Genomic DNA, 15971 nt, shown 5'->3' with positions numbered 1-15971 from the left:
CTGGGCAGCCCCAAGGGTTGGGCAGCTGTCTGGCAAGCAGTGCTGAGAGAACTAACGTCACAGGGATGAGGGCAAGGCCTGACTGTGGGGAGAAACCAGAGATGGGAGCTGAATGTGGCCTTGTTTGCGGGCTGTTTGGTTCTGGAGCTGCCGTGGGGTGGCTGAACTAAATGGCATTCTTGTTTGTTCTGCTCCTAATGTTTTCCTTCTGTGTGCTCCATTTCCACACCGAAGTTCTCGTGTGTTTGTTGACTTTCTTCTTCTGGGCTCGGGTTTTTGAGCAATCGATGGCAGGAAGCTGGGAGTGGTGGGGCACAGCTAGCCAAGGCGACTCTTCTGGGGCTTGGTGGTTCCTGTAGGGGCATAGTCTGGGCCTGGCCGCTCTAATCGGGAAGAAAAGCTCCATTCCTTGGCCACTGCTGGGAGATGAGCGGGGCATACGGTGTTACCCACATGTTATCTGATGTAAGCATCCCAGCAGGCAGGTTATGAGTCCATTTTACAAGAGGAGAGACTGAGGCAGAGAAATTGGGTCACATCATTATAGACCTGAAGTCAGATCTGATGACTATTGCTGCCTCTCTGCACAGTCTACCAAATGCCCGCGCAGTCCTTGTCCAGAGGCCCTGGAGAAGAAAGGTCACGCGTGAGGTCCCTGGGGCGGCCCCGGGCTGGGCCTCTCTTACATTCTTCCTGGCAATCCTGTCATCTAGGCCTGTCACCTAGGGCACCCGCACCCCAGGTGGGTGGAAAGAGGCGGTGGTGGCTAATTCTATCAGGACAGGTGGGAGAGGCCTGTGAATGACAGGGCTGTGGCTGGTCCCTGGCAGGCTCCTCGTGCCTGGGTGCGGCCCAGGCTCCACTGCTGGTTAAACAGCAGGTTGAAGAACAAGACCTGCTTTCCCTTCTCCATCCACCCCAGTCCCCACCATGGTCTGTTGCTAGGTTGGCAGGCCCAGCCCATGCCATGGAAGTGACCATTCCTCACAAACCTGCTAGCCTGTCCCTGATCCCCCATCTCGGCTTCTTCAAGTTGCCTGATGCCCTCAAAAAGGACCTCAGGGTTGAGACTTCCTTTCCTTAGGGCAGAAACCAATTCCACACCCTCTCTTTGGCGGGGCCCTGGAGCCTCTGCAGCAGATCAACCCTATGCCCTGCCTGTACATGACCCCTTCTCTGCTCTGACTTGGCATGAGGTGGGAGGGGCGGAGGGGGGATCAGAGCCAGAAGGGACCTTAGGTTGCTGGGGACGCTCATCCCAGTGAGGTGAGTCACTTGGCCACAGAGTTGCTAAGGGCAGAACCGTATGCCCTTCTGTGCCACAGGGACATGCCCTGGGGTCGGCTGACTTTGGGGTCGGCTGTGCTGTGAGTTTTGTGACTGCACAGCCCACAGAGCAGAAATCCTGCCGATGAGCCTGCAGATCTTTCTAGAGACTCTCCAAGGCAAAGTCTGAGCAGAAAGAGGTGCAAAACTGAGTCCCTGTTACAAACTGGCAGGATGGGGATGGGCGGCGAGGAAAGGGAAATGAATCCATTTGATCATTCAAACAATATCCCTTCAACAAAATACAATGGAACACTCCAGGAATGGAGCAACACACCAAACAAAACCCACCCTGCCCTCTGAGGAATGGGCAGCTTTAAAAGGAGGGCAGCGTGGACAACGGGAGGGTAAGCTGGGCATCATCCCCAGTTTACACAGGGGAAACTGAGACCCAGAGGGGCTGAGGAAACTGTCCGAGGTCACACAGCTGGGAAGAGGCAGCCCCAGCCCCCCGGGCAGTGGTACCTGCCCTACCTGCAGCTTCCTGTTCCCTCAGGGACTTCCAGTCTAGCCGGGGAGGCAGAACGGGTGCATCAGGCAAAGAGGCCACACCAGGAGGCCTGGAACTTCTTAGTGGGAGAGTGGCTTACACACACCGAGGACAGAGGGTGTGGGAGGCCAGGGACAGGGGACGTAGCTGCCTTGGAGGCGGGCTGGTCCAGGGCATAGGTAGGCAGCGAGAGGGATGGTGAGGGCACACCTTGCAGACAGAACTCAGAGGGAATGACTCACACCTGAGGCAGGCAAGTTACAGCTGTGCCTCCAGGTGGCCTCCCCTGGAAACAGGCCAGCCTGAGAGTGAAGTGGAGACCAGAGGGAGATGGGAGAAGCCGGCTCTGGTGGGCCCTGAGGTCCCCAGGGTGAGGGTTGCCAGGTTTGGCTCTGAGGGAACCATTTGCCAGATGGTTCTGAGTTGACACCTGGGGCCTCTCCTTGGCTGTCCTCTCCTGACCCCTAGAGCCGGGGATCCAGGTGGTTGGCAGAGGGCTGGGGGCAAGGGGGATCAGGGCCATTGGTGGTTGTTGGTAGCGGCCGGCCGCAGGCAGGGCAGCCGAAAGGGTGAGGGGAGGGCAGCCAGGAACGGAACAGGCATCAGCCCGCAAGGGACGTGTGTAGCCCAGGAGGGGGCCCGGTCACTTCCAGCCAGAGTCTCTCTTCATCTCCTCCTGGGCCTGGCATGTCGCCCTGAGTGGAGCAGGCTTACGGCGCATCTCAAGCAGGGAAGCTCTGCGCATCCAAAGCGCCGCAGCAGTCCGCGACCACCGCCCCGCGAGCGCGCTGGCCAGGCAGGAAGGCGGAGGGGCGGCCTCTGGGTTGGGATTTATGGGTGTCGGGGCTGCATCTGCGCCAGCCTCGGAGCCTGGAATGGGCGGAGGAGCCGGGCGGGCCGACCGCAGACAGCCCCAGCCTGCCCTCCCCCTCCCCCTCCCCGGCCCTGGACTGGGGTTGGGGGAACTCAGGGCCCCTTTGAAGGAGGGGGGGCGAAGGCGGCCTGGGCGAGCTTCGGGGGTCAGCAGGCTCAGCTGTCTGCGAAGTGGGACTCCGGGCCCGTCACCGGGTCACCTCCCCTGACCTCGAGAGGATGGGGACACCCCGGGGAGGACGGCCGCAGCCTCTAGGGGGCTCTCGGGAGAGTAGCCCCGGGCCCCTAGCGGGCGCGGGCCAGGTGGCAGCGCCGGGGCTGAGCTGCGCGGAGGAGGCGGCCTCCCTGGCCAGGGGCGGCGGCAGGGGCGGCCCTGGGATCACATGGGCGGAGGCAGGTCCCGGAGTCCCGGGCGGGCTCTCCCCAGAGTCGGGCAGACGGCTGCGGCGGGAACGGCGGCGTCTCCTCGCCTCCCTCCTTCCTTCCCTTCGTTCCCCGGCCCGGCCGCCCAGCCCGACAGGTGAGCGGGAGCCGGGTGAGCGCGCCCACCTGCGTGCGGTCCGCACGGCCGGCGACCTCCCCGGCCCCGGCGCCTTCGCAGCTCCGCGCGCCTGCGGCCGGCTCGGCGCCCGGACCTCTCCTCCGCGCACGGCCGCTCCCCGCAGCCTCGCCTGCGGTCGGCGCCCCCCGCTAGCTGGGCTTTCCCGTCCCGGGTGCTCCTCCTCCAGCCCCCGGCGTGCGCGGGTACTTTGGTCTTGGAGCTCAGAAGGAGCCAGAAGTGGGCAAGCCGGGCCGACGGTCTGGGCACCTCCCCGCGGCCCCCGGAGCGGAGTCCACTGGCCGGCTCAAAGGTCTGGGAATCCAAGGCATCTGCTAGCCGCCAGCGCCGACCTGGGGCCTGCGGGAGGGACAGAGGCTGGGCCTGGGCAAAAGGGGAAGCCGGAGGGCCGGGAAGAGGGCAGACAGCCCCGCTCGCCTGGGCGCCCTCTCCCCAGGCTCCTAAACGCGGGAAGTGGCCCCAGTGTGCCTGATAGACTCGGGCAGCGCTTGTAGTCTGTGGGCCTCCCCAGGGACGGCCTCAGGGTGGGCGCTGGGTAGGGCGGTGGCCCAGACTGGCACTGCAGCTTCCTGCCTGGGTTGGCTCCTGACTCCAGAGCTAGAGGGTCAGGAAATCCTACATGGGTCTGGTCTACAGGGACACTCCCTTGCCCAGTGGAGGGGCAGTGGGTGGGAGGCCTGGGGCCCCAGCTAGCGGGCAGCATCAGTCAGCTCGCCCTGTTGGCCAGCGCCCGGTGGCGGGTGTGCCCTGCTTGGCAGATAAGCCCGTCCTTCTTGCCGGAGCTGCTCGGAGGGCAGCAGGCTGCTGGCGGAGGTGGGAAGCCCAGTCTTGCCTACCTGGACCACACGGCCAGGGGCGTGGCAGGCAGCCAGGAGGCCCCTCTGAAGACCCTGGCCTCACGTGGGCAAGCTGCCCCGTCCCCAGCCAAGTACTTGAGAGTATGTGGTGGTACCACCCCTTTCTGTGCTGTCACCTCTGTTCCCAGAGCGCTGCCCTCCCCCAGAGCGGGGAGGAAGTCTCTTGTGCTGTCGGTTTCGGGGACCGGAAACAAGCACTAGGGGGACTTCACCCTGATGGTGGAGGAGGGGAGAGGGAGGAAATGCTGACATCTACCACCTGCCAGCCCCGCCCGCCCGCCTGCCTGTTCTCAGCAAGCCCCTGTGTAGCACCCTGCCGCTCTGCCGAAGACGGGGCAAAGGGGGAACTCAGGAGTCCTGACTTCCCAGGGTGGGGGGAAGTGGAACTGGGGCACGCGGGAGAGGTTAGTCACTTCCTCTACCCACCTCCACCCACCGCCAGCCCCTGACTGGCTCCTCCGGGGACCTGTCACCCCCTTCTGCCACCTCACAGAGTCCCTTGCGGGGCGAGGGACAGGCTCCATCTCTCCAACCTCTCTCCCTCAGGTATGGCGCTGACGGTGGACTTGGTGGGACCCGCACCCTGGGGCTTCCGCATCTCGGGCGGCAGGGATTTCCACACGCCTATCGTGGTGACCAGGGTAAGGGCTAGTTCCAGGAGACGGGGAGGTACCCCCAAAATCAGAGTCTGCCCTGTCCACTTGGTCCTCACAGACACCTTTCTTTTTCTGTTTTGAAGCCAGAGGCCTGCTTCTGGGATCGTTGGCGTGGGCAGGGCTGGGGCCCCGTTGCCATGGGGATGCGGTGGCCACTTCAGAAACAGGCTTCTAGAGAGTGAAAGGGAGCTGGGCCCAATGCAAGGCCTTCTCTTTTCTCCTTGGCCACTAACCCCGTACGTGCTGGCAGCCATTTTAGGTGATTAGAACAGGAGCCCCGAGCTCTTGACAGTTTTCCCCTGACCCAGGCCCAGGCCAGGGAGTGTTCACGCAGAGGGCCTGCGTGCAGGCATGATTTGATTTGCACGGGCAGGGCTCTCTATCCAGAAGTATTTCCAAGCACAGTTCCTGAAGTTCTGCCATTACACGTTCTTTGGGGAGCCACGTTAGAAGGCCAGCGCTGAGGTGGGTGGCGGGGGGCTGCCACTCCAGCTTTTGGAGGGGATTGGCTGGTGGGCTGGGTGGACACCGGCAGGCGGGGAGAGAGATGTTAAAGGGAGATGCAGGCCAGCCTGGTTGAAACCAGCCTCTGTGTTTCTTGGGCAGGACAAGGAAATCCCTTCCTCTCCATCCCTACCTGCCTGAGTGTCACCTCAGACTACCTGCTCCTCACCCCCTACAGGTAACTGAGGAGGGCAAGGCCGAAGCCGCTGACCTCCGGCCCGGTGACATTATTGTGGCCATCAATGGTGAGAGTGCAAAGAGCATGCTGCATGCCGAGGCCCAGAGCAAGATCCGCCAGAGCCCCTCGCCGCTGAGGCTGCAGCTGGACCGGTAGGTCCTCCACCTCTGCTGGGCCTGCCAGCACTCTTCTGCCTTCTGCCAGCCCGCTGCACAGTGGCCGCCCTCACCTCTTGCTCTCAGCTCCAACCTGGCCTTCCTGGGCCCTCACGGCTCATCCGTGAGAAGGTCCCAAGCTCTGGGGCTGCAGCAGGGTGGGCTGAGGGGTGTCCCTGTGCCCAGCTGGGCGTGCACTCACAGGCAGAGCAGGCTGGCATCAGCCACCTGGACACCCGGGTTTGACTGGTTCCCAGGTGTGCAGGGTACAGGGCGTGGGCATGAAGTCGGTTGAAGAGGGGAAAGGTGTGCCTTAGGCTGGGTCTGCAGGGCCCCTGCCTCCAAGAGGGGAGGGGAGAGCCTTTGCTCAGATCCTGGGGTGGTGAGGAGTTTGGGGGCTCACTCCCCATAGAACCACTCCGTTGCTCCCCAAGTTGCCTCTCTGGGCCCTGCTGGGGAAGGCAGATTCCCAGGTTCCTGGGACTTCAGCCTGGGGGTGTGGGTGGGAACAGGTGGCTCCCTGGGGGTGGGGCATCCCAGTGAGTCACGGGGCAGGAATGCTGAGAGATTCCCCAGCCGGGAGAGCCCTCTGGGCAGGCCTTGAACCTGAGTCAGGTACCTCTGCTCCATGCCCTCTCCTCGCCCCTGCCGCCCTACGTCACTGCAGAACCTGGCTCCCGTCTCCTGTGACGCTCTCACGGCCCGGCCCCTTCAGTGACTGTTTTGTACCAGTCTGGCTCATGAGTGTTTACAGGAGTGGGACCCAGAGGAGGAGGGTAGAGAATAGCTCATGGCATCTGGGAAGGGGACCAAAATCTACAAGAAGCTGCAAAGTGGGGCGGGGGAGGGGCAGGGAGCTGCTGACACCATCACTTCCTCTCGGGTCCCTCCAAGAGGGACCCAGCTCCATCAGAGAGGTGGGCCTGGCCGAGTACCCCCAGGCCTCCAGTTCCACGCTGGGCAGGTCAAGGCTCCCTGTCTCTTCTTTCTTTTGCCCAAACCCTTCCTAACCTCCCCCAGTAACCCACCCCCAGGAGACCTCTCCAGCACTCAAAGCCCCAGGCAGGAAGCAGTGCTCTGGGCGGAGCCAGGGCCCAAGCTCCCCTGCTCTGGCCCTAAATTCTCCCCAGGGAGGGAGGCGGAGGCTGTGGCTGGTGTGGCGTGTGGTGACTGAGGTTCCTGCTGACCTCTCTGGAGGCAGTCAGACATCCAGGAACGGTGTAGTGGGACATGGTGGGCTCATCCCGCACCCTCAGCAGCTCCCAATCCTCCAGTCACCTCCTGTTTGAGGCTTCAGCCAGGTTCCACTGGGCAGGGCTTTGGAGGAGGTGGGGGGTCCCTGGGGAGTTGAGGAGGGGGAGCCTTGGTGATTAGCAGGGGAGCTGGGCCGCCTTGTTCTCTAGGTCCTTCAGCTGCCTTCATGGCAGGAAGGGGGGCTGGCTCTACCCTCTGGTTTACAGGGGGCGGGGTGAGGGGGGAAGACTTTGGAAATCACAGGGAGGGATCCTCTCAAAGGCAGAGCTGATGGGGGACAGGCCCCTGGGCAGAGGGGGCAGCTGGCCCAGCCATTGTTGGCCTTTAGGAATTTGGGCAACTCACTTTCCCTCTCTGGGCTTCAGTTTCTCCAGGGGTGAAAGATAAAGGATTATTTATGCACAATCAGCAGAGTCCAAATCAATCTACAAACTGATGCTGACCAGCGACAAAGTCTGGATGAAATGCTCCCCCCACCAAAAATAAAAAAGACTAGAAAAGGAAAAGTAAAGGCGAGGCAGGGGGAGGGGTGATGATGTGAGGAGCTCTTAAAAAAATTTTGAATTTATTGAACTTTTTGCTGAAATGATGTCCTTTCTACTTTTTGGTGCTAAATTGTCCTTTCTTTTAAGAAATGATGGTGGTCGTTGAGGACAGTTGTTTGTTGTGAATTTGACGAAGTTAAAAGTTGGCTACCCGATGTCCAAATGTTTTGGATATGTTCCTAATCTTGAGAACCCGGGGACACTCTGTCTCCCTCTGTCCTCTCTTCAGGCCTCAGGTTGCCTCTCCCGGGCAGACCAACGGGGAGAGCTCCCCTGAAGTGCTGGCCACTCGCTTCCAGGTAGGACGGCGCCTCCTGCTGGGAGCCCCACACCCTGAAGTGATGGGGGGCCCCCTTCCCTGCTCTTCCCGGCCCTGCCCTTCCAGGCCCCTCTCTCCGCAGGGCTCCAGGAGGACACACACCGACAGTCAGTCCTCCCTGCGGTCTTCCTGCTCCAGCCAGGCCTCCCTCAGCCCCCCGCCAGGCAGCCCCTTCTCCACCCTGCCCCCCGCCAGCCCCCAGGCCCCCGTGGGAGAGGTGGTGCCCAGCCACAGGTGAGTGCAGCGGGTGGGCCCCCTGGCCACCAGGTCCAAGCCGGCCTCTCAAATTCTCTGTAGCTGGGTTTAGGGGGCCCTAGGGTCACCTCTGTCTCCCGGGGCAGCCTGGTGGCGGGGCCCCTGGCACACACTGTCCATTTCCCCATTTCAGTTTCCAGAGCCTGGCGTACTCCCCGGAACCCACTACTGCTGACCACTTGTCCTACAGGGGCCGCCTCGGAAGCCGACAGGTGAGGATACCTGAGGGGAGGAGAGAGCCTCCTGTCCTGGCTGGTTGCTAGTGGTGCCCGTGGGGCTGCATGTGGCTGGTCCCACCTAGGCGGCCAGCACCACGGTCTCCTAGTAATAGGCACGCTCCTCTCTGGAGCCGGGAGGCCAGAGCTCTGGTGAGGGTCACACTCACTGCACCGGCCCTACCCGTCCAGACCCAGGTGTCCTTCTACCTCTTACATTCAGACCCGCCGCTGCCTCCCCCCTTCCTACTGGCTTCCTCCCTTCTCAAGTGTTTCTCTTGGGCCGGGACCGAAATAGTTTAGCTGCTGTTGTTGGGATGATTCCCTTTGGCTGTATCTCTTGAACACATTCCTCCCCATTCCAAGCCCCATGCCCGCCCCCAGCTCCCATCACCCATTCCCCCTCTTCCTCCTCTGACTCAGCCCCCGAGAACCACCAGAGAACCACCAGCCGGCCTGTGGTTCCGACTCCAGTTGCACTTGGCTTACTCTCTGTCTGCCCCCCCCCTGCCCTTTTCCCCTGGACACCCTGCCAGGTCCCACTGTCCGCTAGTGACAGCCCAACACCGCCTTGGTGGTATGTCTCCTCTCTAAGGGCGGGGGTGGGGAGGTGAGGAGTGAGGCGGCCAAGAGTCAGGGCCACAGCTGCTGGGGGCAGAGTTAGTGGGGGCATGTCCAGCCTTTGGGGTGAAGAGGATGAGGCCCAGCTGCTGGAATCCTACCTCGGGTAGATTCTGCATTCCAGAAAGCAGAGCCTTTGGAGATGACTGGGGGAGGGTGCTAGAAACTGGGGGCTCTGGAGAAGGAAAGGGTCCTCTGGGGGCTGCATAGTAGTGGCTCCCTGGTGACCCTCTGTTGGCCTGCCCAGTGACCCTCCAGGAGACGTGGGCATAGAGATGTATGTATTCAATGAGATCCCGTCTTTAAAGAATTAAAAATGCAGTGGCAGAAATAAGATAAACATGCAAAACAATTTTGGGAAAATTAAGCACTGAGCAGTATGATCTTAATTATAAAAGCAGGAGGCATTCGGGGAGGGGATAGCTGAGTGTGGGCTGGGGTGGCCTGAGAAAGCTTTGTCAGGAATTTTGCTGGATGTCAGAGGCAGGATGGGGTAGGTTTCGGATTAGAGAACGATGAGCTGGGGAGATGGGAACTCCACGGTACAAGCAAGACCTGGCGTGTTGGGGCCTGGGGGCCTTCTCCAGAGAGCTCCGGGCTGAGATCAGCTGGGAATGAGCTTGGTCCACCCTATCCTCCTTCCTCGAAACCGGGGCAAAGGGGAGAGGCGGGTGGGACAGGGAGTGGCTCTTAAACCAGCAGCAGCACCTTGGAAATTGTTAGAAATGCAAGTTCTCAGGCCCCAGCCTAGACTTACTGGATCGGACGCAGGGGTGAGGGGCGGGGGTGAGGGCACCCATCCCTGTTCTAAGGAGCCCTCAGGGATCTGATGCACGCACAGATTTGAGGGCCACCCATGTGGTGTGAAGAGGAGCCCTGAGCTGGGTGGCAGGGAGACCCGGGTTGGTCCCACCTCTACTGTGTCACTTTGGACAAGGCACCCTTCCACTCTCTGGGCCTCAGAGTCAGACCCGACGCTCTGAATTCCCTTCTTTCACCCTGAGGCCCCTGGTCATTCTTTCAGCAACTATTTGTGGAGCAGCTGCTTTGTGTCAGGCCCCCTTCTAGGCTTTGGGGATGCATAGGTGGAAAAACAGAGAAATTCCTAACCCCGTGAAGCTTGCATTCTGTTCTACAAATGAGGCTGTGGTCAGACGGGGTGGGAGTCGCCGGGTCCCACAGCTCCCTCTTGGGAGTCACCGTGCACTTGAGCACCTTAAAGGCTCTGAAAAGTCCTGCCTGTGAGGAAGAAAGATGTTTAATTTTTTAATTTCCTGAACTTACTTAACTGCAGAATTTCTCCGGGGATCCCCCTGCCAATCGCTTATTAACATCCCCCCAACACATTTTGAGAGGGGTTGGCTGGAGACAGCTCTTGATGGACAGGTGAGCAGCTTTTCTGGATCTAGAGATGAAAGGTCGCTTCTGTGAAGGCAGGTGTCGCCTACAGGTGACTGGGAGGGAGGTGGGGAGAGGAAAGGGCGTTGGGCGCCCCTCCACCGGGGTGAGGTGCTCTGGCAGGAGAAAGGCGGCAGAGGTGACTACAGATGAGGTGCCCCTGCCCCAGGCTTTTGTGGCCATGGCCTTGCTGCTGGCTCCTGAGCGGGCTGAGGCTGCGCTGGGCCCAGGGCGAAGAACATCCACAGACCTTACAGAAACCGGAAGTTGCCCCCTCTGGAGAGGCACACACTTGGGTGAGCAGATGTAAAGTGAAAACAACCCCTGTCCCTCTGGCCGGCATGAGGACATGGCCTGAGAAGGGAGTCAGGGCGGATTTCAGCCCTCCCTCCCTGCTGACCGTTGCCCCTGTGCAGGGCACACGCTGGCCTGTCTAGGACAGCGAGATGGGACATCGTTCTTGAGTACCTGGTGCCAGTTGTCCTTCCTGAGTTGACCGCATGGAAGCAGCTGGGCACCCAGGAGCCTAGGTGTGGACTCCCAGCCCTGGCTCCCACTCCCCAGGTGGCTTGGATTGGCCACTTTGCTTTCTGACCCTTAATCCCCTTACCTGTAGAAGCCCAAGAACAGAAGAAGAATGCAGGCTAGTGCAAGAGGGCCAGTGGGGTGAGGGTCTAAGGGCTTTTTGTTTTTAATTAAAAAAAGATTTTTTTAAAAACATTTTTTAGGGCTTCCCTGGTGGCGCAGTGGTTGAGAGTCCGCCTGCCGATGCAGGGGACACGGGTTCGTGCCCCGGTCCGGGAAGATCCCACATGCCGCTCCGGCCGCTGAGCCTGCACGTCCGGAGCCTGTGGTCCGCAACGGGAGAGGCCACAGCAGTGAGAGGCCCGCGTACTGCAAAAAAAAAAACAAACCCCAAACCAAAAAAACCCCACATTTTTAATTTATTTATGGCATGTGGGATCTTACTTCCCCAACCAGGGATCGAACCCTTGCCCTCTGCAGTGGAAGCACGGAGTCCCAACCACTGGACTGCCAGGGAAGTCCCTAGGGCTGTTTTTTTAGCTCTGTGAAGTTTCTGTTTTCAGGTTAAGAAGTCATGCAGCTTTTCCACTTGACCCCATAATTCATCCCCAACTTTGAACTTTAAAATCGAGGGCATTTTCCTTTCCAGGAGACCATGCCCTCAGCCGGTGCACCTTGGCCGGCCTGGTCGTCTCTGAGGCTGTCTTTTCCATCGGGGCTGGCCACGGAGAGGGAGCAGAGTAGGGGAGGGTGCAGAGTGCAGGCCGGAAAACAGGGAGACTGAAGGCAAGATTTCCCGGTAGAGAGCAGGTGTCGGAGCCCGAGAGGGACAGCACACATCGAGCAGGGGGCTCTGCTGTGGGAACCTGGCTTCCCAAGGCTCTGTGGGGCAGGACCAGACCTTCCAGGGCAGCCGGGAGAGGCTGGTAAGCCCAGACCCTGGCCATTTCAGAGGAAGGACCAGAGGGTGTAGGAGACAGGACTTTTGTGCGGCCTGAGCCCTGACGCCAAGAGGGGTCTTGGCCCTTTATGTTTCCTGTTCCTCATTGCAGAAGGCTCAGCTTACTTTCTCTCTGCTTGTTCTGCCTGCCAGGCCCCAGTGTGCAACATCTTTGCAAACACATTGTGTGAGATGGCAGAGGAACAGCCATGGTGGCCCCGCACACTCATCTTCATCCTGCCCCTTGCCCAGTCCCCTTAGGGCAGCAGGCTCACCCTTCTAGAGCTGGGCGCTGGCCTCCCTCCCCTCGGGGACCCAGCAGGAGCAGTTGCAGGCGGCTGCTGACCCCCGGTTCTGCGAGCTGGTTGGGTGGGGCTACTGGTCAGCGAGGGCCGGGGGCCCCCTGGTGGTGGGCCTGGGGAACAGCGGGGTTCGGCTGCCCAGATGGGTGTGCTGGCCCCAGGCCCGGCCGCTGACTCCTCCCCTGGTGCCTCTCCTTCCCGCAGGCCGGCCTGGGCCGTGCTGGCGACTCGGCTGTGCTGGTTCTGCCGCCACCGCCTTCCCCAGGTCCCCGTTCCTCCAGCCCCAGGCTCAGGTACCAGTGAGTTCTGGAGGGTGGGGTGGGATCTTGGAGGGCCTGGGAGGGGCAGGAGACAGGCTTCCCAGAGAGGGATGGGGGGGTCCCCCCCTCCCTAACCCCCGTCCACTTTCCTCTGGCCCCCAGAATCCCTTTTACGCCCCCGGGACACTCTTTCTCTGTCCTCATGCTCATCCCAACCCCTGGGAATGGGGCCCTCACTCCTGGCTGCCTCCTTCCCATCCTTGCAGCGTGGCCTCGGAAGGGGAAAGCCACCTCCTGAGAGAGGACTCAGAAGTCTTCAAAATGCTGCAGGAAAATCGCGAGGCACGGGTGGCCCCCCGGCAGTCCAGCTCTTTTCGGCTCTTGCAGGAAGCCCTGGAGGCTGAGGAGAGAGGTGAGCCCCCGGGGGGCTCGGGTAGGAGAAGGATGTTCCCCCAGGACACGCTGGACCCCCGACTGGACATGTTATTAAATGAGTATTTGTTAAGTGCTCATCATGGGAGTGGGCTCTGACTTGTAGAAGCCACAGCCCCTGCACTACAGGAGCTTACGGTCTGGTAGGAGTTACTGGGGTGCAACCAGAGGTGCTGGCTGGGATCAGGGCAAGTGCCAAGGGAACGGTAAATGTGGGCGGTGTGGCCTGGGTCTCCAAGGACGGCTTCATGGAGGAAGAAGAATCGACTGGGCCCTTGAAGAAAGATCAGGACTGTCACCAACGGCCTTAAGATGGTGGCCGGGAGCAGTGTGGAATGTGGAGGCTGGAGCCGCAGGGCTCTGGGGTGGGACTGACAGGACACTGGGGCCTGGCTGCATGGACGGTGGCCACGAAGGTTAAGTCCTGGCTGTGAGGCCTCGCGTGCCAGGCCTGAGGAGCGTCCCAACCCAGGAGGACCTGTTAAATAACGCCAGGCGGTATGTGAGGTGCCCAAGTGAGCAACAGAGATACAGGCTTCTGCCAGCCGTCCAGTTGCTCCTTCGAGACATTTGCCGAGTTGTCTGATGGACCAGTCATGTGCTGTGTGGAGATCGAAGGCGGTCAGGACCCACGTCTGCCCGCCAGGAACTCTGTTTATTGGGAAGACTGGCTGCCCAGCTGCCCAGGAAGTGGACCGTGCCGCAGGAGTTCATGGGGGTGCATGGGGAGTAGGGGGTGAGGGGGGCACTGCCATGGTCCAGGGGAGAGATGAGGAGGGCCTGGCCTGGGCAGAGGTATCAGGGAGAGAAAGGATGGGACAGTCAGAAGTATTTGACTGGCACAATCACTGGTACCTCGGGGCTGCTTCCAACTCTGATGTTTCGGAGACAAGGTGAGAAGGTTCGGAGCAGAGCTTGTCCATCACTACCCTGAGGCCTCGGCAGGCCCTGGGAGGGGGCACGGGGAGAGGCAGAAGGGTGGGGGGAGGGCGGCGCAGACAGATGGTGACTTCGCCCCTGGAGTCACGGGGTCCTCGGCTGCAGGTGACGGCCATACCTGATAACATCCGTGCTTCATCTTAGCGTCGTTCCAAGGCTCAGGCACAATGATGCACGTGAAAGCCCTTTGGAAACCGTACAGAGGTGCTGTGATGCTGTTATTATCTATTATTTTCATCTCTTGATATCATCATCCCTGGGTCAGGAGAGAGGAAATGCCTGCTTGGCCTGCCGTGTCAGACACCAAGCAGACACTGCTCAGGCTGCCTGAGCTTGGGCTAACTCAGCCTTGAACGTGCTCCCTGCCCTTGACCAACCTCCGCCAAGGATCTGGGGTGATCGCTTCCTTCCCCCGTGACCCCCTCTCGTGCCCGGGCTTACTTTAGGGGTCCGCGTGCAAGTGCACCTTTGACAAGGGGCTCTTTGGAGTTGTGTTGGAGGAGGTGGAGTGGGCATCAAAAATACAGCCTGATGGCACTGCCGTGGGCGAGCTCTGATGTGTCTGTCTGTCCTCCCCACCCTCATCCCCCACCCCCCCACAGGTGGCACACCCGCCTTCCTGCCCAGCTCGCTGAACCCCCAGTCCTCCCGGCCCACTTCCAGGGCCCTGGCTACCCCACCCAAGCTCCACACGTGTGAGAAGTGCAGCGCCAGCATCGCGTGAGTGCTGGCGGCCTGGGGGGCAGGGCACACCCTGCAGGGTGGGGGCCTGCATGGCTCCAGTAGCCAGGGACCCTGCGGGGAGCATTGCTACAGTGGATCTGTGATGGGCTCAGGGGTCACTTCAGCCTTCTTAGGATGCCTGCCCTGGCTTTTCCCTGCTGTCTCTCCTCTTCCTCGGTTTCTTTCCCCGCCTCCCTGGAGGAGGAAGAAATGCTACTGCTTTCGATTTCTCTCCAACCATCTCAAAGCCTCTGCAGATCTGCCTCTGGATGAGGTGCCTCCTCTTGGAAACTCTTGCTGTTACTTCCTCCTCCCCCTCTTTGGAATGGGATGCGTTTTCCAGAGGTAGGCCCATTTTTCTCATTATAATGCAGCCACATTCTCTGGAAAATTGAACCCTGCCCCCCCCCCCCAGATACATTTCTTCCGTGCACAGTGGTGAGGGTCAGATGACTCATTTTAGGCAAATCCCTAGCCTCCGTGGGCCTCCGTGTGTCATCTGCAGAACGCGACACTGCCCAGCCCTGCTGTGCAGGCCCGAGGAAGGGGTCCTATATGGTGTTTCTCAAAGATCAGCAGCTGGACCTCTGAGGGGTTTCGGGCCCACACCCCCAGAGTTTCCTCTTCGGGAGGTCCCTAGCCCCAGAGTTTGCATTTCCGATTCATCCCCAGGTGATGTGATGCTGTGGGTCCTGGCACTGGGACCGCATTTTGAGAATCACTGCTCTATTAACAAGCCACAAGATTCAGGACGGTGCTTGTCTGCCTTTGTGTGGGGGAGGAATGACTTTTTAAAAATTGGGGTTCGGGGATGTGGGCTGGGGGTCTGTTGAACGGAGATTCCTGAGGGCAGGCCTGGGGAGTCAAGTGACTGAGATTTTGGGACCTTACCGGGTCCTGACTCTGGGCTGGAAACTAGGTTCCCTGAGAATGGGAATGGTGGCTTCGTGCCTGGTGTTCTCCCCTCTCTCCTCCCCCCTAGGCTAATGGCTCTCTCCTCCCTGTGCCCGCCCCCCCCCCCCCCCCCGCAGGAACCAGGCCGTGCGTATCCAGGAGGGGCGGTACCGCCATCCGGGCTGCTACACCTGCGCTGACTGTGGGCTGAACCTGAAGATGCGAGGGCACTTCTGGGTGGGGGACGAGCTGTACTGCGAGAAGCACGCCCGCCAGCGCTACTCCGCACCGCGCACCATCAACTCCCAGGCCTGAGCGCCCGGCTGCGCTCTCAGATCGCCCTCCACTCTGTGGGCACCTCCGCACCCAGGCCGCACCAATATCAAGTTGGCCTGGAAAGGCGATGGGGACTGGTGAGGCCCCTTCCTCCTCGCTGAGTGAGGCCAGAGGCTAGGACCTGCCTGTGCTGCGGGTGAGGGCAGCCTCACCTTCCCAGGCCTCTGCTGGATACTCTCGCGTCCCCCTGCTGGACAGGCTCTGCGTCAAAGTGCGAAGTGGGTGCTGCCTTGGACACCTTTGTGTACCAGGGGTTAAGCAGGCTGGGACGTGGAGAGAAGTATCTGGAAGGAGAGGGCTGGGCTAGAGGCTACAGGTATTCACTGTGTAAAGTTTTCAACATACGAGTTCTATAAATATATACTGTACGTGGACAAAATGAAGTAGGTGCCCCTCTTTTCTCTCCTTCCCTGCC

At 60.6% G+C, this 15971-nt stretch overlaps 1 protein-coding gene across 1 annotated transcript; it reads left to right on the top strand.

The window, feature by feature from the left end:
- The first annotated feature begins 2893 nt into the window (after window positions 1–2893).
- On the top strand, window positions 2894–15935 carry PDLIM2 (PDZ and LIM domain 2). Its single transcript, XM_073805843.1, is given in 11 exon segments — window positions 2894–3513; window positions 3515–3540; window positions 4652–4746; window positions 5444–5595; window positions 7627–7696; window positions 7799–7950; window positions 8105–8183; window positions 12177–12271; window positions 12499–12644; window positions 14206–14323; window positions 15358–15935. Coding segments are annotated over 11 exon segments (1716 nt in total). The 5' UTR covers window positions 2894–2908; the 3' UTR covers window positions 15536–15935.
- The last annotated feature ends 36 nt before the right edge of the window (window positions 15936–15971 follow it).

This window comes from Tursiops truncatus, chromosome 6, assembly GCF_011762595.2.
Source record: "Tursiops truncatus isolate mTurTru1 chromosome 6, mTurTru1.mat.Y, whole genome shotgun sequence".
In the NCBI taxonomy this organism is placed as follows: Eukaryota; Metazoa; Chordata; class Mammalia; order Artiodactyla; family Delphinidae; genus Tursiops; species Tursiops truncatus.
The sequence above is the reverse complement of the archived record's forward strand: the minus strand, read 5'-3'. Positions and strand labels throughout refer to the sequence as shown.